General features: G+C 37.9%; 2 protein-coding genes across 3 annotated transcripts; one reads left to right on the forward strand and one right to left on the reverse strand.

Moving 5' to 3' along the window:
* The first annotated feature begins 775 nt into the window (after positions 1-775).
* On the forward strand, positions 776-4746 carry pagr1 (PAXIP1 associated glutamate-rich protein 1). 2 transcript variants are annotated; one of them, XM_061709013.1, is made up of 5 exons: positions 776-1043; positions 2372-2581; positions 3592-3925; positions 4012-4100; positions 4367-4746. In XM_061709013.1, the coding sequence occupies exons 2-5, from the start codon at positions 2410-2412 to the stop codon at positions 4600-4602; spliced, it is 831 nt and encodes a 276-aa protein (XP_061564997.1). In that variant the 5' UTR covers positions 776-1043; positions 2372-2409; the 3' UTR covers positions 4603-4746. The 2 variants fall into 2 exon arrangements, with proteins under 2 accessions (XP_061564997.1, XP_061564999.1); XM_061709015.1 differs by having other exon boundaries at positions 2375-2581.
* Positions 4747-7900: 3154 nt separating this feature from the next.
* tlcd3bb (TLC domain containing 3Bb) lies at positions 7901-19564 on the reverse strand. The gene is made up of 7 exons (XM_061709012.1): positions 19232-19564; positions 14123-14326; positions 13850-13933; positions 13448-13673; positions 12452-12547; positions 10717-10826; positions 7901-10596 (listed from the first exon to the last, which is right to left on the reverse strand). The coding sequence occupies exons 2-7, from the start codon at positions 14245-14247 to the stop codon at positions 10329-10331; spliced, it is 909 nt and encodes a 302-aa protein (XP_061564996.1). The 5' UTR covers positions 14248-14326; positions 19232-19564; the 3' UTR covers positions 7901-10328.
* Positions 19565-20191: the final 627 nt, after the last annotated feature.

The following is a 20191-nucleotide window of genomic DNA, read 5'->3' on the forward strand; positions in this document are numbered from 1 at the left end:
TATAAAGACGTATAGTGGAGTTAAAAAGGTTAAATCTGAGTAAAAACAAGAAAACAATGCCACCCTATTTTATTAACCACAGGTGAAGGTCGGAAAATTAGAATATGGTGTAAAAGTTAATTTATTTCAATAATTCAACTAGAATAAGGTGTAAAAGTTAATTTATTTCAATAATTCAACTAGAATAAGGTGTAAAAGTTAATTTATTTCAATAATTCAACTAGAATATGGTGTAAAAGTTAACTTATTTCAATAATTCAACTAGAATATCGTGTAAAAGTTAATTTATTTCAATAATTCAACTAGAATATGGTGTAAAAGTTAATTTATTTCAATATTTCAACTTAAAAGGTGAAAAGTAATATATTACCTAGTCTTATTACATGCAAAGCAAGATATGTTAAACCTTTATTTGTTATAATTTTGATGATGGAATTGTTTATTGATTTCATAAAATATTCTCTAATTTATTTTTTATTTTGTAAGATTGTGTTATAAAGACGTATAGTGGAGTTAAAAAGGTTAAATCTGCGTAAAAAAAAAAGAAAACAATGCCACCCTATTCGGAAGTGGGAACTGGGAATAGCAGCCATCTTGGAATGGTAACTCGGGGGTGGTGAAGCTTCTCCCACTTTCCCAGTAGGAAATCCCACTTAGAGGGGCGTTCCAGTTGAAAATTACGACTAGGAACTAGGAAATTCCGACTTCCGAGGACAAATGGAACGCAGCAATATTACCCGCGCCCGCTGCGCGCCTGCGCACAACACGGGAAGTGCTGCGCTTAAGCGTAGATCTCAATAACATCCACCTTGACAAGTTTATGGATAAACCTGTAGTGGGTCGCTCATCCGTATGTTATTTTAATCAGCGGGACAGCGGAGTTCCGCGGATCAAGCGGCAGGTCGTCACAAGTGTCCCTGCAGCCAAAATGGCGCTATGTTTACGTCCCTGCATAATCGTGTATTATGTTTCCGTGATTACAAAGCTTGGGAGATAATTTTGCCGAACATTTGACCACAGCAGTAAGCATTCGCGAAAAACAGGTAAATGCATTTTAAAGATCGTTCATTTATTAACTAACTGGTGTTTTCCACGATATTTGGCGGTTGGGCCTGACCTTAGCTAGCTTGGAAAGTCTAGGACAAAACTGTTTTCTATAGATTTAGGAGCTGAAGTGAGGCTGTCTGTCAGTGGCGTCAATTCAGTCAAAGCTAAGGTATGGCAAGGTTACGAGTCAGTATCAATCAACACGTCCAGCAAATACTCATCACAGAAGTCTGCTATGTAGCTTATGCAGTCTCGCTCACTACAAAAACTAAAAAAAAAAGGAATATTTGTCTTATTTCTAGTAAAATGTCTAATTTTTAGTCAAAAAAATCTCATTACACTTAAAACAAGAGTCATCACCAGAAAAATAACTTGTTATTTGACCATGTTCACCTGTTTCAAGTACATTTTCACTTGAAATAAGTAGAAAAATCTGCCAGTGGGACAAGATTTATCTTCTCATTACAAGTAAAAAAAATCTTGTTCCACTGGCAGATTCTTCCACTTATTTTAAGTGAAAATCTACTTGAAACAGGTGAAAATGGTTGTTTTTGAGTCTTGTCTTAAATGTAATGAGATTTTTTTTGACTAAAAATTAGACATTTTCACTAGAAATAAGATAAATATTGTTGTTAAGATTTTGAGTTTTTGCAGTGTATAATAACTAGTGAAATCGATCATGTTGTTCTGATTTGCATTTGTAGTTATTCTATATGTATTAAGTATAGTATTCTGCATTTCGCAGCCACAATGTGTGTGAATTTAGGTGAGGTGAACTGTAGAAAAAATGTTTTATTATAATTTGATATAGGTCTTTTTTTTCATTTTTTTGGTTCAAATGTTGAGACAGGAGGAAGCCTTAAAAAAAAAAAATCCATCAAGTTGTTAATGAGAAACAGGGGTGGGATTAAATAAGTTTTCTTCTTCCCACTCCCTTTCGAGTGTTGACAAATTAATTTGTATTTTGAACCTGCACCTGATAAACCTGATAAAAGGTATTTGTTTAATTTTATGTTGCACACAGGTCATTTATGTTATGTTTATTGCTCGAAATAAATATGAATTGAAGTAATAGAATAATCAATACAAATAGACACAGAGTAATTCCATAAATGTATTAAAAAAACAAACATTTACATTTTCCCTTGAAGCCGAGGTGTGGCGGCTGCCGTACCTTGCCATACCCAATTGACACCCCTACTGTCTGTTATTCACCAAACGTTATTCATGGCAATCCTACAATGCTCCCCTTTGTCTCTTATCTCCATTTAGGTTTGGTCCCACTGAAATAACTATTGTCATAATAACATGTACGTCTGTTTAGTAGATCTGTGGCAGTACGGTCCACCAGGAGCCAGAAGGATGCAGGCTGAAGCCTCGGACTCTTCACTGAGAGAGGGCTTGGAGGCTCTGGACGTGCAGGACTCAGAGAAAGCTGCAGCAGACAAAGAGGAACAGTTCATCTCGAAGCAACGGGACACTGAGGGCACAGCTACGGCAGAGGAGCGCGACACTGCAGCTAAAGATGAAACAGGTGATCAGAGGTGTCAGAAGTATTCACATTCATTACTCAGGTAGAAGTATAGATACTAGAGTTTAAAAATACTCCTGTAGAAGTTGAAGTATCAACTCAAGTTTTTTACTCAAGTAAAAGTATAAAAGTACTGGTTTCAAAACTATTTAAAGTATAAAAGTAAAAATAATGTAAGGGGGAAAAAAGCCATTAAGGACAAAAGCCATTGAAAATGAATGCATCTTAGTATAATGCAAATATATTAAAGAACCATAGATGTGTACTATTGAGCATTAACATGTTTTTCAGAGAGAAGATATTTCTTTATTTTTTTTATTTTGCCTTCATTTAACCAGGTCGGTCCCGTTGAGACACAATGACCTCTTTTTCAAGGGAAGCCTGGCCAAGACAGCATCATAAAAGAAATTACAATTGCAGACACACAAGTCACACAACAAAAAATTACAACAATTACAAGGCATAGAAATCACAACACACAGATCAAATACATTTCAAGGAGGACTGGTTCTTCAAGGAGGATTTGATGACTAGTTGCTTATAAGTATTGTAATGGTGCAAAAAGTCAAACTTCAGGGGCATGTTATCATTTATCCTAACCTTTATTGGAATGTACATCCAAGTTTAGTTGCAGGAATCTGAGGGAACGGATGTAAGAACAAAACTGGACAAGAACATCTGAAACAACCACAACCAAATTCACTCTATCCGGATGGAGCAATTTAACTGGATAGTTTTTTTTAAAAGGCCGAAATGAAATAGAGTAACGAGGCTGTTTTTAAAATGTAAGGAGTAAAAAGTACAGATAATTGCGTGAAAATGTAAGGAGTAAAAGTAAAAACTCGTCGGAAAAATAATTACTCCAGTGAAGTATAGATAACCAAAATTTCTACTTAAGTGGTGACTTAGGTGATATAATCTTACCTGCAGTTGAAGTTTCAGAAACTGGGGGGGGGGTTCTTTATTGCAATCAAAACAGACGATATTCACTTGTTCTTTCTTCTCCTTCTCAGATGGAAACATGGATGAAGTGGAAGGAAATAGACAAGCGGATAAACCTCAGGCAGACACAGGAGCTGGTGCTGAAGCGGGGAAGCAGACTGCAGAAGCAGACGGTGAATGGGAGCTTCCATACAGCGACGAGGAAATAGAAGAACCCAAAAACTGGATGCCTCCTACTTCTGAGATCAAAAGACTCTATGAGCTCCTGGCTAAAGGAGAGATGTTGCAATTGAACTTTGTTCCCCTCCCAAGAAGACCCCCCACACCTGAACGCACCCCTTCGCCAGAGAGAGACGAAGAGGAAGATGCTGTGAAGGAAAGAGAAAGGCAGGATAAAGATCGCAAGTCAGTATTGATCCTCCTCTTGAGCTTTTTATGTGAGTTATTTATGCTTGCTGGGGAAAAAATAATGAGTCATGTTTATTTTTCAGGCCTCTAAGTCCGACTGAGTTTGACTTTGATGAGGAGCAAATGCAATCCACTCCAAAAAATGCCTTCATCAACAGACGCAGAACACCAGGTGAGACCGATAACACAAAGCAGTTAATGTTGTTCCACTGTTATCTCTTGGCTGTCGACTTGTTGACCGGAGTGAACCATTTCAATCATCAGTTAAATTTAATTTTAAGTGATCTGTTTTTTATTGGATCTGTTTTTATTTTAGTTGCTGTTAATTAAGTGTGTTGAATGCAAGTATGAAAAATGCACTGATGCTGCTGTGACACCTTAATTTCCTGCAAAGGATTAATAAAGTATCTAATCTAATCTAATTTCTTTGTCTGACAGGATCTTCTGCTCGCTCTTCTGTGAAAAGAGAAGCACGTCTGGACAAAGTATTGTCTGACATGAAGCGCCATCGAAAAATTGAGGAGCAGATAATGCGCACAGGGCGAGATCTCTTCAAGACTGAGAAGAAGGTGGAGGAGGCCCTTTCCCCAAACAGCCAGAAGGAGCGGGAGAAGGAGAGGGAAAGAGACAGTAATCCGAACACCATCTTCTCCCCAAGGCAGAGGAGATACTAAAGTATTTAGAGACGAGGACTTGCCCGCAGGCAAATGAGGCAGAGAGCTTCTTAAAGCTTTCACAAAACTTGAATTTTTTTAATGTAACTAGTTTTGTATGTTTTATGTGTTTTTTGTATAACGGCAATAAAAATTTTAACCTTGGTGAAATGTTAACTGATTTTTTTTTTCTATGTGTTTATTAGTTTTGTGTTTGAAGTTACAGCTCTTCGAACAGCAAGATTTCTACATGCAACAGAGCAAACTTTTCCTCCATCTTCTCCCTCTCATCCCCTCCAGAAAAAGCATGTTAATACTAAAGAAAAGAAAACTGATTTATTGTGATCAGTATGTGGTGAGGCTGGGTGGTGATGGCTACGTTTGGCATAAGTATGTAATAACAAGCACGTTAAGACGCATCTCCTCATTATTTGCAATATTTTGATGATAATTATGTTTCCATATTGAAGTTAAACTTATATAATCAACATAGGTTTAAGGTGCAGGCTTCTCGCTTTGATTTGTTTGTGCATTTTAACTTTTCCTTAATAGTTACAAAGTAATATAAAAGGGTCTTCAGTGACCACCACCTACCTGGTGCTTAATATATATTAACATTTAGAAATCCCGTTATCCCCCTTTTAAAATCAGCCTCCTGTGGAAAATGGTTTTGGTCTTTCCAAGCAAGGATGGCTCATATGACCATCAGAAAATTACTGATAGAAAAGGCATATTTACATAAACATTAACAGGAGCTTAATCCATATGTGGAGAATCTTTTAATGTAATATCTACCAGAAATCTGGGACATGTAGACATTAATAAAGTATAGGCTTCCCTCTTTATCAAGCCTTCAGCAGCCTGCAGCCTTCTTTAGCTGCTACTTCTCTACTGTTTCAGCTCAATCCAGTTGGGATTTCACAATAACTTGGTATAATATTCCTCGTTTTTACCTTCAGAAAGGTTTCTGCAGTGCATTTCAGCGAAAGCTCCATATAATCTTGAATGTCCACAGCTACTATATCTTCACAGACTTCAAAATGAATCTGGTAGATTCTGTCTCCTGTTGCATCATTAATATACACCAGCCATTATTAATAAATACACCAGCCAGTGCCACTGAGAAGCACAAATGTCATTCTATCACCTCACAGTGTTTCTCATGTTTTATACAGCATTTTAAATATCTCAATTCTTCTCTTGGACTACATAGCTTCCTCTGACTGAACATCAGCTGGATGGCTGTGATCAGTTGTTTTCCTTCATTACCACCTACCACTGTTGTCGTCTGTGTAATCCAGTCCTCTAATGTTGACTTTTCAAACATCAAAGCTGCACTTGGAATCAAATCCAGATTTTTATCCTCATTAACTGACAAAAATAAATAAATACAAAATTATCTGTTCACTGGAAAAAATAATTATACATATTATCTACCTGTAGGGCGAGAGACTCAGGGGCGTCAATTGGGTATGGCAAGGTACGGCAGCCGCCACACCTGCCGTACCTGGAAATTGAGCAGGTAGATGAAACAAAATTACTTGGGGTCACACTAGACAGTCAATTAACATGGTCTACTCATATTGAAAACATAACTAAGAAAATGGGAGGGGGATTATCGATGATTAGGAGATGTGCTGAATTTTTAACTCCAGCATCAGCTGTCCAGGTCATACAGGCACTAGTGATATCCCACCTTGACTACTGTCCAGCTGTGTGGTCCAGTGCAGCTAAAAAGGACTTGCGTAAATTGCAAATAGTCCAGAATAAAGCAGCTCGCCTTGCTCTTAAATCCACTACTAGATCTAATACACTGTTAAATCACCGGAAGCTGTCATGGCTGTTTGTGGAGCAGAGATTAGCTTCTAGTTTGGCTGGATTTTTTAGGAACATTTGTTCAAATAAAAAGCCAGAATGCTTATACAGAAATATTAATTACACTAGTGATAGACACAGACATAACACTAGACATGTTGCAATGGGTCGATTCACAATGCCTAAGCCGAGAACTGAGGCAATGAGGAACACAGTCATGTACAGGGCAATGACTTTCTGGAACTCTTTGCCAGCATGTATTACAGAATCTAACCATAAAAGGCAGTTTAAGAAGCGACTGAAGGACTTTCTTATACACAATGAAAATATTGTAATTTAACTTTTAACTTTTTTATGCTGTAATGAATTGTTCTCTCTTGTAATATTTGTATTTTTATTTTTTAATTCAATGTTTTTGTATGTATTTTGTATGATATTTTGAGGACCCCAGGAAGAATAGCTGTTGCCAAGTGTAACAGCTAATGGGGATCCTAAATAAACTAAACTAAACTAAACTAAACTAAACCTTGGCTTCAAGGGAAAATGTAAATGTTTGTTTTTTTAATACATTTATGGAATTACTCTGTGTCTATTTGTATTGATTATTCTATTACTTAATACATATAGAATAACTACAAATGCAAATCAGAACAACATGATCGATTTCACTAGTTATTATACACTGCAAAAACTGAAAATCTTAACAAGAATATTTATCTTATTTCTAGTTAAAATGTCTAATTTTTAGTCAAAAAAAATCTCATTACATTTAAGACAAGACTCAAAAACAACCATTTTCACCTGTTTCAAGTAGATTTTCACTTAAAATAAGTGGAAAAATCTGCCAGTAGAACAAGATTGCTTTGCTTGTAACGAGAAGATAAATCTTGTCCCACTGGCAGATTTTTCTACTTATTTCAAGTGAAAATTTACTTGAAACAGGTGAACATGGTAAAATAACAAGTTATTTTTCTGGTGATGACTCTTGTTTTAAGTGTAATGAGATTTTTTGACTAAAAATTTGACATTTTAACTAGAAATAAGACAAATATTCCTTTTTTTTTTTTAGTTTTTGCAGTGGGCGAGACTGCATTTACAGATAAGCTACATAGACTTCTGTGACGAGTATTTGCTGGACGTGTTGATTGATACTCTAAGTTAAGTTCTGTGACTCGTAACCTTGCCATACCTTAGCTTCCACTGAATTGACGCCACTGGAGAGACTTTCTTCAAATTTGGAGGTGAAGAAGCTTAATATAGTACTTTGTTTCCATCTACAGCACATATTCTTAATACTGTACACGTGAAACTTCTATCATCAGAAACCCAAAGTTCAGATTGTGTCAATCAATAGTTTAAATCGTGGACTCCAGCGCCCTCTAGTGGCCGCTTGGTGTTCGACTCGATGCAGTTTGACTAGCAGATGGCTGAGAAACCACGATCTCAAAGCCCATAATGATAAAGCAGGACATATGCAAAAATAAAAATAAGTAGTAAGACAGACTGAGGACAGAGAAGTATATTTTAGCTAAGTTTGAGTAACAATACAGCCTTCACATAAGGCTCAGAAGCATAGAGTATAATATGTATGCATAAATATGCCTTCAAAACCACAAACCAAATAAATAAATAAATAAATACTTACAAATAAATAACAAGCATTTTGTGGAATATACAGTACATCAGTTAGAATGTTTCAGTATTGTCAAGAAGCGGTACCTTGTGAGTTCATGAACCAGGGGAATGAATATTCTGTCAACATGCCCACGGTTTGCCAGATGCTTCGGCCCTTGCTACCCTGTTTCTGTGTCCGGTTTTGTTTTTTTTTTTGTTTTTTTTTTCTTCCTTGACCTAATGTTTTCAGGAAACTGTAACTGCATCAAACAAACATAAAATGATAACATGAGCCTGTCTGTTTGTAGGTTCATGGAACCAGAGGCTCAAATAAACAGCTCAATGATTGGGGGGGGATTTCATACAATACTACGAAGCTAAACTCATGGACTCCACAATTAGAAAGTAAAACAACAAAGAAAACAAAATACGTTGAACAAATGTGCTGCTTGTCAGTCAGAAGGGAATTTCTTCTCTGCAAGACATTTTTCCACTTTGCTTCCCTACAGACATCCACGTCACAGGTCCCTTAGCAAAGCTAAAATACTCAAATATCAGATCCCTTTGTCAAATGTTCTCATCAAGCAAATGGATATTCTGAAATTTTACATCAGCACCAAGCTAAACACAAGAAGAGTTAAGTTGAAGCGAGTGCCTCGGTGCAGCACTTCCTTGTATGTAAAATGGAAGGAGTGATAACGGTGAAGGGAATAAAGTTGCATCTACAAAGAAACCACCGCCATAGCCTTTGGAGATGTTTTGCATAAACTTGACTGTAAAACTGGGACTTGTTTTTTCCTCTCAATGTTCAACTGTTATTGTTCAGAATGTCTGGATTATCATCAGATGACATGAATGACAGCGTATTAGGCCCATTGCAGCTTTAAAAAAAAAAAAAAGGAAGAGAGCATTACTTAACCTCTGCTGGATGGGGGAGGTGTAATATGATAAAGCTTAGAAGAATGTCTGAGTTTAAAGAAATTAAATGACGTGAATTTGTGAGGTAATAAAAAAAAAAAAATTCTCAGCTAAGAGCCAGAAAACATTTCTGAGATTTCTCTTTGGAGGATACGGGGAGACTACTTTATTTTGCAAGACTGGACTGTCCTTATTACACCACAGAACCAGTAGTTTTAAGATAAAATGGACTATAATACCACTGGGTTGAGCAATGATGATGGGATTTGTAGTACAGCTGCGTATGATACAACAAATGTTATTGTTCCACCACTTTTCTTATTTTAGTTTGGATTTAATGTTTTCCAGCGTTGTTGGATAATGCAACCTCACCAAGATTAGCAATGTGGGATTTAAAAAGAATGATATAAATGTCCTCTTAAATGAGTGACTTATAACTCCATGCATCTACTAATAACAATTTGACACAAATGCATCAATTTTTCTCAGAGATTAGTCAAATTGTTTTTTTTTTTTGGCATATTAAATGTATAACTTTTAAATATTTTCTGACACTCGCTTCCATTTAAAAAAAAAAATCTACAATGGCCCTTATACAAAGTTGATCAAAACCAAATGAAGTTATGACATAATACTGACATGGATAGGACAACTGAACATCTATGTACATCCTTCACATTTTCCTGTCTGAGGAAAGTCTTGTCCTTCTTTTAGGATAAAAACAAATAAAAACGTAAAGAAACTACAACGAAGGGGGAGGGGGGGGTAAGGCAGCAGAATACAGCATAACGACATTGTCTCCCTTCTAAAGATAAGTCAGTCTGCAGGTTGGTTACATTTTGTTAGAGTGACAGTGACTACATTGAGGATACAGATAATAAACACTAACAAGTCAAAATACTGCTTAGCCAGGGATTTTTTTTTTTGAAGGTCTTCTCCATTAATAAACTGAATAGACCTTTCATCTACAGCAAACATACTAACATACAATATAATACATTCCTATGTTCCTCCTCTCCCTATACCGTGAGGCAGAGAGGACTGTAATTGATCTACATGAGGGAAATATCCACCTATGCTTGCTATACATCCAGGCAAATTCCTCTCAGGTCAGTGCATGTTACTATCTGTCACAGTGCCTGATGACATCTTGAATACTGAGTGCCCAAAGAATCCTCCTGTTTCCTAAAAACTAAGAAGCTGGAGTATTTGAGGCCAGCCACAAACTCATCTAACTGTTTTCTGGCTGCAAAAACACTTCAGCATGATTTGTGGCCATCATCTCGACTTGCTTCAAGTCTTGCTTTTTCACTCATTGCTTCCCTTCAATTTACAAACTCATTGGTACATTCTCCTTCTTTCTTTCCTCCCCCCGCCCCCACCCTCCCCCTCCACCCCCCTCAGTGAGTGGTCAGCTCGGGCTCGGCGGAGCGCGTGTTGTAGCCGTTAGCGGGCTGTGGCAGCGTGCTGCCATCCGTCTGGAGTTCCTTGGCGGGGGCTGTGGGCGAGCGTGGTCTCTGAGAGCGGAAGGTGCCCTTGAATAGCCGCAGGGCGCCCCTGCATATTAGGGAGAACCAGTAGAGCTGCGGTGCCATGAGCAGAGCAGCACCCAGATTACAGTGCCAGGGCACTGACAGGGGAACCATATGGAAGGGGATGGATGCGTACCTGAAGTCAAAAGGGATAAAATAACTTAAAATGCATTTTTTGTGCTCTGCATCTATAATCATCATCAACTGACCCCAGCTCAGCCAGACAGAAGAACAAAGATGGAAAAGAAAGACATACCTTCCATACTCGTAGTAGAGGTAAGGGAAGAGTAGGACTCGAAAGATGAAAAAAGTGATCAGCATAAGAGCCCCATTCACTTTGTGCAGCAGAGTGTGTTGCTGTTTGTACTAAGAGTGGGGGAAAAACAGACAAGAAGCACAAAGAAAAGCAAGTGGAACAGTTTGGTGAAAGCCAAGAATGTTAATCTTCTTTACTAATGTCAAATAGTTAATTTTAGAACTGCTACATGTGTTAATACTGTCTGCACGGACTGAACAGGGGAACACAGAGAAACATATTGCTGCTGGGACCCTGGAGGATTTCTGAATGAGGCAGCAGGACAGTGTCACTGCAGCAGCCTTTTACTTTTAATACATTCTCATTTGTTTCAGTCATAAGCATCTTGAAAAGTCAACTTGCAACAGTGACATAACACTAAGCACATGCAAACACATATTATATTATAGCAATAATACTCTTTTTGTCTCATGTTAGTGGCTTTTCATTCTATAAGGGAGCTCGGTGAGGCTACAGCGTCTGCTGTTTATCAAACGCGCTGCTGAGGAAGGGCAGGGTGCTAACTGATACAGGGAAGAAGAACAAGCTGATATTTTATCTGCTGAATATTATCTTAATACTGGGGACTGCACTCAAAGAGAAACAGCTGCACCAGTTGAAGCACAAGAAAGCAATGAAGGGCGACTTTTACCCAGGTACGGAAACATTGCACATACATCTAGACCAGGGGTCGGCAACCCAAAATGTTGAAAGAGTCATATTGGACCAAAAACACAAAAAACAAATATGTCTGGAGCCGCAAAAAATGAAAAGTCTTGTATAAGCCTTAGAATGAAGGCAACACATGCTGCATGTATCTATATTAGTTAGAACTGGGGGAAGATTTTTTTTTTCATTATGCACTTCGAGAAAAAAGTCGCAATGTTGAGAAAAAAGTCGAAATGTCGAGAAAAAAGTCAAAATGTCGAGAAAAAAGTCGAAATGTTGAGATTAATGTTGGAGTACAACCTTGAGAAAAAAGTCGAAATGTTGAGAAAAAAGTCAAAATTTCAAGAAAAAAGTCGAAATGTCGAGAATAATGTTGAAGTACAATCTCGAGAAAAAAGTTGAAATATTGAGAAAAAAGTTTAAATGTTGAGAAAAAAGTAAAAATATCGAGAAAAAAAGTCGAAATGTTGAGAAAAAAGTCGAAATGTCGAGATTAATGTTGAAATGTCGAGAAAAAAGTCCAAATGTCGAGATTAATGTTGAAGTACAATTTCAAGAAAAAAGTTGAAATGTCGAGATTAAAAAAGAAGGGAAAAAGGAAGAAAAAAAGAAAAAAAAGGAAAAAAAAGAAGAAAAAAAGGAAAAAAAAGGTCAAACATTTTTGAAAAAGCTCCAGGAGCCACTAGGGCGGCGCTAAAGAGCCGCATGCGGCTCTAGAGCCGCGGGTTGCCGACCCCTGATCTACACAAACCTAAAACAAATACGGGGGGTGCATTTCCTACAATGTGTATTCAAGCAAACTGTGTTACCACTTAAAGAGTGATGTTTGACACTGATGTTCATGTAAAACACAAATGACAGGAACCCGTGGACATGAACGAGCTGCCTGCTGGGGATGACCGGAAACACGCACTCCAGTGTATTAAAAGTGAAAAGAAAAGTGGAGAGTGCAGAAGAACTTTAGTAAGCAGCATGGGCATGCAATAATCCACTGACATGTTCTCTGAGGCTGAACTGAGAAACTTACCTGGATGAGTATTTTTCCTAAACAGACTGATGGAGTGCTGAGCTCAGCCATGAACATTATACCCTGGAAATAATCTCCTTTTCCTTGTCGCCAAAACTGGAAAGTGAGAGAGAGAGGGAGAGAGACAAAAAAAAAAAAGAGGTTTAATACCAATGACTTCAATTATGGCTTTGTTCCTTTTTAGTATGGTTGTAATTTTTAAACTAAGAGATGTACAGTACATATTGATGCACATTTCAGTGCTACAATTTTGACTCACTTAAACCTGAGCTAGGGCTGGGCGATATGGACCAAAAGTCATATCTCGATATTTTCTAGCTGAATGGCGATACTCGATATATATCTCGATATTTTTTCTGTGCCATAATTGGGGTTTCCCCCAAAGCATTATAGCATAGCATCTCTGTTAGCTTCATTTTTTTCTGAGGCAAACCCTTAAAAAAACAGTCAGTTTTAATACAAAGCCTCGTGCCAAATGTCACACAGGTACCTTTGTTAACAGAGGTCTGCACAATATCAAAATGTATAAAACAAATGAAATAAAAATATATATAGAATAAAAATGCTTCTTGAATAAAATAAAACAAATATCCCTTTCCTGCATAACAATTAAATTAAAATACACTGTGCAATTAATACAATGTAGACAGTAACAGGCAGACTTTTCCACTGAGGTTGACAGTTGTGCAAATAACAAAACATTTGTGCAAATCTCAAATAAAACATTCAAGTCAATTTGTCACAAAATAAGCTAGATCAAAATCAAAAAAAAAAAAAAGCTATATCGATATAAACGATATTGTCTCGTACCATATCGCGTTTGAAAATATATCGATATATATTAAAATCTCGATATATCGCCCAGCCCTACATTGTTCCTTTTTGGCCTTTTTAGTATGGTTGTAATTTTTAAACTAAGAGATGTACAGTACATATTAATGCACATTTCAGTGCTACAATTTTGACTAAACAAAAAGAGCAACATGTGACAGTTACCACAGAGACAGGGAAGCAGACGGTGACCATGACAACGTGGTGCAGCACCATGAGGAACTCGCGGCGCAAATAGCTGGTCATCGCTGAGCTCATGTGCTTGGGTGCCGCCGAGGCCTCCTCGTGCCCTTTGACCCGCAGCTTGTACCAATAGCACATGAACATTGCGTAGATGTCATACACAAAGTAGGGTACAGCAAACATGATGTATGTACTCGTAAGCCAGTGCCTGTGTAGAAAGAAAAGGATGCTAGTTGTTAAAAGACAAGGTCATAAGTTTCATTTTGAAGTTTATTAGTGAGGCTTTTACATGATCCTCTTTAAAACCTGCACATTACAATTCATATCTGCTCACTTGTTTGCCACTAAAACTGAAAGCTTGCCAAAGGAAACAGAATGACTTACTGATCCTCGATGATGTCCTTGCAGGAAGAAGCAATGATATAGCCAGCTGAAGAAGCCATGACTGCCTGAACTGATGAAACCAACCTAAGAGTGGGATCAAAAATAAAGCACAAATCCTATGCATCAACACACACACACACAAGTTACAAATAATTGCCTAAAATAACACAACTGTAGCCAGAACGATCTACCAAATTAAATAATCGAGCAAACAACTGCATTTGTGTCAAGAACCTGCACAACATGAAGTAAAAAGCTTTCAGGGGGGCTGACCTGGCTGATACAATGACTGCATCTCCTTCGCTCCATCTCAGTGATGGGAAGGACTTCAGGCATTGTTTGGACAGAAGGAAAAGGCCTGGGAAGAATACAGACCCAGCAGCCAAGATGGTCAGCATGGTCCCTGGCGAACTGACTGGGAGGCAAAAAAGTTCAGCAGGCAATCAGGTCTTTGAGATGAGTCCCTCTCTGTCCTCTCTGAAAAACACAAACCATCACAGAGTGAACAAGAGCTCACATTCATCTCACCACTGGCAACTCCCCCCTGTATGCTTTCAGCTGTGCTCACGAAGATAACCAAAAAAAGCACACTATCAGCATCCAACATACACGGCTGTATACTACTCTGGTGTCATTCGTGATGCCAAGCTAGAATAGAATGAAGAATGAATAATGTCTGAAAAGAATAATTCCTGAACTCACTTTCAGGCACATGTAAAAAATGAGTTTAAATCTAAATTTACACTTTAAAAACCCCATATTCACTTTAAAAACCCCATATTGTACATTTCTGTTTATACATTTTATCTGTCATCTGTCATCCTACGTCACTTTTTGTAAAGACTCTTATCCGGCACTTTAAAACCTCATATTGAACATTTCTGTTTATACATTTTATTCTATCTCTTATTTTATCTCTATATATGTGTTTGTTTTTATATTTTTACTTTTATTGTATTGCACCAATCACCAGAACAAATTCCTTGTGCGTGTTAACAAACTTGGCAATAAACCCCCTTTCTGATTCTGATTCTGATTCTGAAATGAAAGAGAATTGTTTGCTAGATTGAAACATGAAGCCTGCATACGTGTTTCTGACTTGTGCAAAGGACATTTGACAGATTAACTTTTTTTTGGTTTTTATTAACTTTTACATAATTATCAAAGGCTATGAGGCAGAAAGTTTTTTGTTGAGTGTTTTGTAACTTTACTGAAAATAAAAATACCAAAATATCAAATTTATACATTATACAATTACCGGTAATCAGAAATCTTGGTGCTTGGTGAAAACACCTTGGTAGTAATGACAACCTCAACACTTATTGTTCTACAAGTTTCTCACACTTTTCCATTGGAAGTTTTACCTCATTCTTGTTGCCAAAAACATTCAAGCTCAAACGGATGGGATGGTGCGGATCAGAGCACAGCCATTTAGAGGTCTCCCCAGAGGCTCTGGTCTAGGTTCAAGTCCTCATTTTTTGAAGCCAATCCTCAGTTTTCTTGGTATTATCTTGGAGTTGTTAAATTGCTGTTAAAAGTAAACATTCAATCAAATCTGCTTTCACTCAGTCAGAACTACTATACTTTCTTAAATCCACGCATCTCCCTATTCATAACTAGTCTCATAGCCCTTTTTATAGAAAATATCCTCGCCATCACCATGTTTGACAGCAAGGAAGGGGTGAGGTCAATGCCTCATTGTCTGGTTTTGTGCGAAAATACCTAAGTATTTTGATCAAGTGGTTAAATATGCTGGTGGAGACTGCAGTCCAACGGCATAATCTTATGTTTTTCCCCCCATTGTGATAAAAGAGCCTTTCAACTGCTGTTTACCAAATTCAGTCAGTGTCTCTTTGTGTCTTGCACATTTGCCATAAAGGCCTTGAGACTGATTTATGCTGCAATGATGGTTGTCGTTCTCCAAAGTCAGAAAGGAACACGCATCTACCTCACGGTCACGCTCATCTGGCAAAGGCCCTTCTTTCCTGAGCCAGATCTAGGAATATTGTTGGTTTTAAACTTCACTTGAAAATGATGAGTCTATAAAACTCTAGCACTTTAAATACTGTCAAAGTCTTCTCTTATCCATCCCAGATCTGTGCTGAGACGTAATCCTGTCTTGCTGCTCAGCAGAGAATTCTCTCATTCTCATATCTTGTCTCGCTCATAGAAATTTCCAATTAATTCAGTTCGGAAGAGCTAAACAAACCTCAAGTTGATGAAATATCTAAAGTAATGTAAATGTAATGTACTTTATTTATATAGAACTTTACAACAGCCTTTTGGTGTGCCAAAATGCTTTACAGCAAGTAATAGAAAAGTCCCAGCAGCACAATTCAAGCGGTACTACTCCTGGTCCTGGAGGGCCGGTGTCCTACAGGTTTTAGATGTTTCCCTGCTTCATTGCACCATGATACAAGTGACTGTGTCGTTAACAGAATTGTGCAAACCTTGATGACGATGATTAATTAGAATCAGGTGTGGGAAACATCTAAAACAGGGGTTTTCAATTCCAGTCTTCAGGCCCCCCTGTCCTGCATGTTTGAGACGCTACGCTGCTTCAGCACACCGTGATACAATGAGCTGCGTCATCAACAGAGCTTGATGACAAGCTAATGAGGACCATTAATTAGAATCAGGTGTGTTGATGCAAGGCAACATCTAAAACACAAAGGGCAGGGAGGCCCGAGGACCGGAATTGAAAACCCCTGATCCAACTGTATATACTGTTCATATTCTGTGATTATACATATTTTGTATAAATTTTTTGTATTTTTTATATATTTTTTATTTCTGACTTTTCAGTCTTTTTACCCCTCCCCTGCATGTGTGTGCTAAGTGTACTGCTGACAACAAAAATAAGTTTCCCCACTGAGGGAGAAAATAAAGGATATCTTATCTTAGAACATGCAGGAAACCGGCCCCCCAAGGACCAGGAATGCCCAACCCTGAATTTGTGCTTATATGACTTTTTATCCTTTTACTTTGAAACATGCACATAACTCTCAAAAGGTCATGACATATTGTGTAATCCGTTTACAAAAAAACAAACGTAAAAAAATAATTATCTCTTAAGTATAAAGAAAAATGTTTAAAGGGTTTGATAACTTTCCAAATGCACAGTATTCGTTTTGAACTGGGGTAAAAGTATTAAAACTATTGGGTGAATGGGTAGATCTGTGTATATTTGTGTACAGAAATGGGCAGCAAATTATATATGTGTATGTATGTATATATATATATATATATATATATATATACATACATATACACACACACACATAGTGTAAATAAGTATATTTATATAAATATCTATATGGGCATATGTGTACAAATATATAGAAAAATTCAACTATGTGTATGTATAAGTATGTGTGAGTATAATTACAGTATATCATAGTAATAATAATAATAACAACAATACTGTTACTTAGTGTGAGTTAGGAATGGGTGATATTTTACCATTCACGATAAACCGTCAAAAAAATTCCCCACGGTAAGAATTTGTCATCTCGCGGTAAAAACGATAAATTCCCGTTGATGACGTTTTTGTGTAAAGCGTATGTGAAGGAAGGAAAGATATGAGCCAGAAAGAAAGAAAGAAAGAAAGAAAGAAAGAATTCCTGTTGATGACGTGTTTGTATCTGAGTCATTCCAGTTTTGCAGTACAGGTGGACTCATTTAATTGGTTTTTATTAATTCAATGTAAGTGGTGTAATTTATTTATAGTTACAAAGGTGGAGTTGAATTGGTATTTTTTTATCGTCATTTTTATCATTATCGGGATAAATGTCAGAAATTATTGTGATCAATTTTTTAGTCCATACCGCCCATCCCTAGTGTGAGTACAATGTGTGAATATTTATGAATACAGGTTAAATGATCAGTGAATGGGGGTAGGACTAAATACGTTTACACTTCTTCCTACTCCTTTTTTGGCACATGTAAATCAAGTTAGCAAGTTTTAAAGGATGAAATTCCTTGTTTTGTTTTGTTCTTAAACTTCTCATGAAGTGTTTCTTTTTTTTTTTTTTTTTTTTACATGTACAAAAATAAAATAAATCAAAATCAAATCAAAGTAAACCATCATATAAGACGGTGCTTTGTCCATGATCCTGCTGCTCCATTCAACTGATGACAACATGTTATGACGCCTTAAGGCTGATTTATGGTTCCGCGTTACACCAACGCAGAGCCTACGGCGTAGGGTGCGCGTCGCCGCGTACCTTACGCCGTCGGCTCTGCGTCGATTTAACGCGGAACCATAAATCAGGCTTTATCCATGTCTTCTCCGAGGGCAACCATGTGGCGCTGCCATGCGATTTTGCAGTTTGCTTTACATTAGACTAGCTGACTCATTCACAAGTTCCAAGTCCATTGGCGAAAGACGCAATGCGCTATTTTAAAATCTTGAACGTGAAAATATCGACATTGCACGGGCAGCAAGAGCTGGAGGTTCTTGTTGGCTCCACCAACCAAATTCACCTGTTTCAATGAAAGGCATCTTTGTGCAGCTGCGGGTCACTGAGGAGATCACTGCATGATTGACACTAAATCAGCCTTAATATTAACGTTAGCCTGAGCAACTTTAGTCTACTGCACTCCAAATACACATATCAATCACATTTGGTCACGACTTAGCGCCAATTTATGATATACGGGAGGATTTTCTACCAAATACACCTGCTAGTTGAGCTAATGCTGCGTTCCATTTACCTCGTCGGAACTAGGAACTGGGAATGACGTCACAGTAGAGTTATCAGCGTTCCAGTTACAAAGTAGGTAAACCAGTTTGTAGTTCGCATATACCACATGAAAAATGTAAATTACACTATAGCAGCATGTATATGCCGAACAATACTTGTATACGACTGATTTAGTGTGACCAAAACTAGAATGAAGTGCTACGAAGCTCTCTTCTACTGTTTACAACCGGGGCAGCCATCTCGGAATGTGAACTCGGGGGTGGTGAAGACTCTCCCACTTTCCCAGTGGGAAATCCCACTTCGAGGGGCGTTCCAGTTGAAAAATCCAACTGGGAACTGGGAAATCCCCACTTCGAGGGGCGTTCCAGTTGAAAAATTCAACTGGGAACTGGGAAATCCCCACTTCCGAGGACAAATGGAACGCGGCATTAGCATCGCCCGGCTTACTTAGCTTCTAGTTTTGTTAAGAATAAACGCTCATGACTGCAGATTAAAGGGTTTGATGACACCCAAAAAAGAAAGACATACACCCCAATGTTTTTTGGTACTAAGACCACATTTTTAAGTGAATCTGCCTCGTTGCTGCTTGTCATTTGTATTTGTATTTGTAGCACTTAGCGTTAGCGGCTAGCAGGTCGGGGTCGCACATGTCCTGAGAGAGAAAAGCAGCATTTACAGCGGCGGCTCTGCGGGCTCTGCGGGTCCAGTCAGCGGGCGGTGGAGAGCCGGGTCCTGCAGGAAGCGTGTAGAGATATCCCGGGGGTCTCGGCCTCGATGATCCGCATGTTTATGTGGCCAGGGCAGCAGCAGCAGCAGCGAGCCGAACCCGGGCAGTAACGAGCAGCGGAAATCACTGGAATCACTCAAACTGACGAGGAGACAAGGACGCAATCCTCCGCTCTGGATGTCAATCTATGGTTTGGATGATGGTGATCTGCCGCCGCTTCAGCTTTGCAGATGCAACGTTGACTGAACGGCTGCTGCGCCAGCTGCAGGTTAAAAGCCTGAATTATGGTTCCCCGTTAAATTGACGCAGAGCCTACGGCGTAGGGTTACGGCGTACCCGACGCCGTAGGCTCTGCGTTGGTGTAACGCGGGACCATAAATCAGCCTTTACAGGTCCGAGCTGCAGCCTCATGACGACACATGCACCAGTCACAGCGCTACACTTTTTTTTTTTTTTTTAAATCTCTTTCATTTTTTACATGAAGGAAAATTCTGAACAGATCCAAGGTTTATTGCAGTTGTATTTGGCCTATGCATCATTCAATTTATCCTCTGAAACACACAGAGGTGGGTAGAGGAGCATAAAAATTGTACTCAAGTAAAAGTACTGTTACTTCAGAATAATATGACTCAAGTAGAAGTAAAAAGTAGTCATCCAAATAATGACTTGAGTAAAAGTAAAAAAGTACTTGGTGAAAAAACTACTCAAGTACTGAGTAACTGTTGAGTAACGTCTGATTTATTTTTTTAACACAATTCAAATCTTCAGACAAATTAAATCAATAAAATAATAAAATAAATTAAAATGAATAAAAAATAAAAAAAATAGCTTAAATTAAAATAATCTTAAACTAAATTCAAGTACTTTAATAAATAAATAAAATAACAGAATAAAAAAATAAATTAAGCA

The sequence above is a fragment of the Cololabis saira genome, chromosome 19 (assembly GCF_033807715.1).
Source record: "Cololabis saira isolate AMF1-May2022 chromosome 19, fColSai1.1, whole genome shotgun sequence".
NCBI lineage: Eukaryota > Metazoa > Chordata > Actinopteri > Beloniformes > Belonidae > Cololabis > Cololabis saira.

Excerpts from the sequence above, each read along its gene's own strand:
- pagr1 (XM_061709013.1), top strand. The coding sequence starts at position 2,410 with ATGCAGGCTGAAGCCTCGGACTCTTCACTGAGAGAGGGCTTGGAGGCT. Across the intron at positions 2,582-3,591 it reads TGCAGCTAAAGATGAAACAG|ATGGAAACATGGATGAAGTG; the intron begins GTGATCAGAGGT and ends TCTCCTTCTCAG. Across the intron at positions 3,926-4,011 it reads AGGCAGGATAAAGATCGCAA|GCCTCTAAGTCCGACTGAGT; the intron begins GTCAGTATTGAT and ends TTTATTTTTCAG.
- tlcd3bb (XM_061709012.1), bottom strand. The coding sequence starts at position 14,247 with ATGCTGACCATCTTGGCTGCTGGGTCTGTATTCTTCCCAGGCCTTTTC. Across the intron at positions 13,674-13,849 it reads AAGGACATCATCGAGGATCA|GCACTGGCTTACGAGTACAT; the intron begins GTAAGTCATTCT and ends CTTTCTACACAG. Across the intron at positions 10,827-12,451 it reads TAGGAAAAATACTCATCCAG|TACAAACAGCAACACACTCT; the intron begins GTAAGTTTCTCA and ends CCCCACTCTTAG.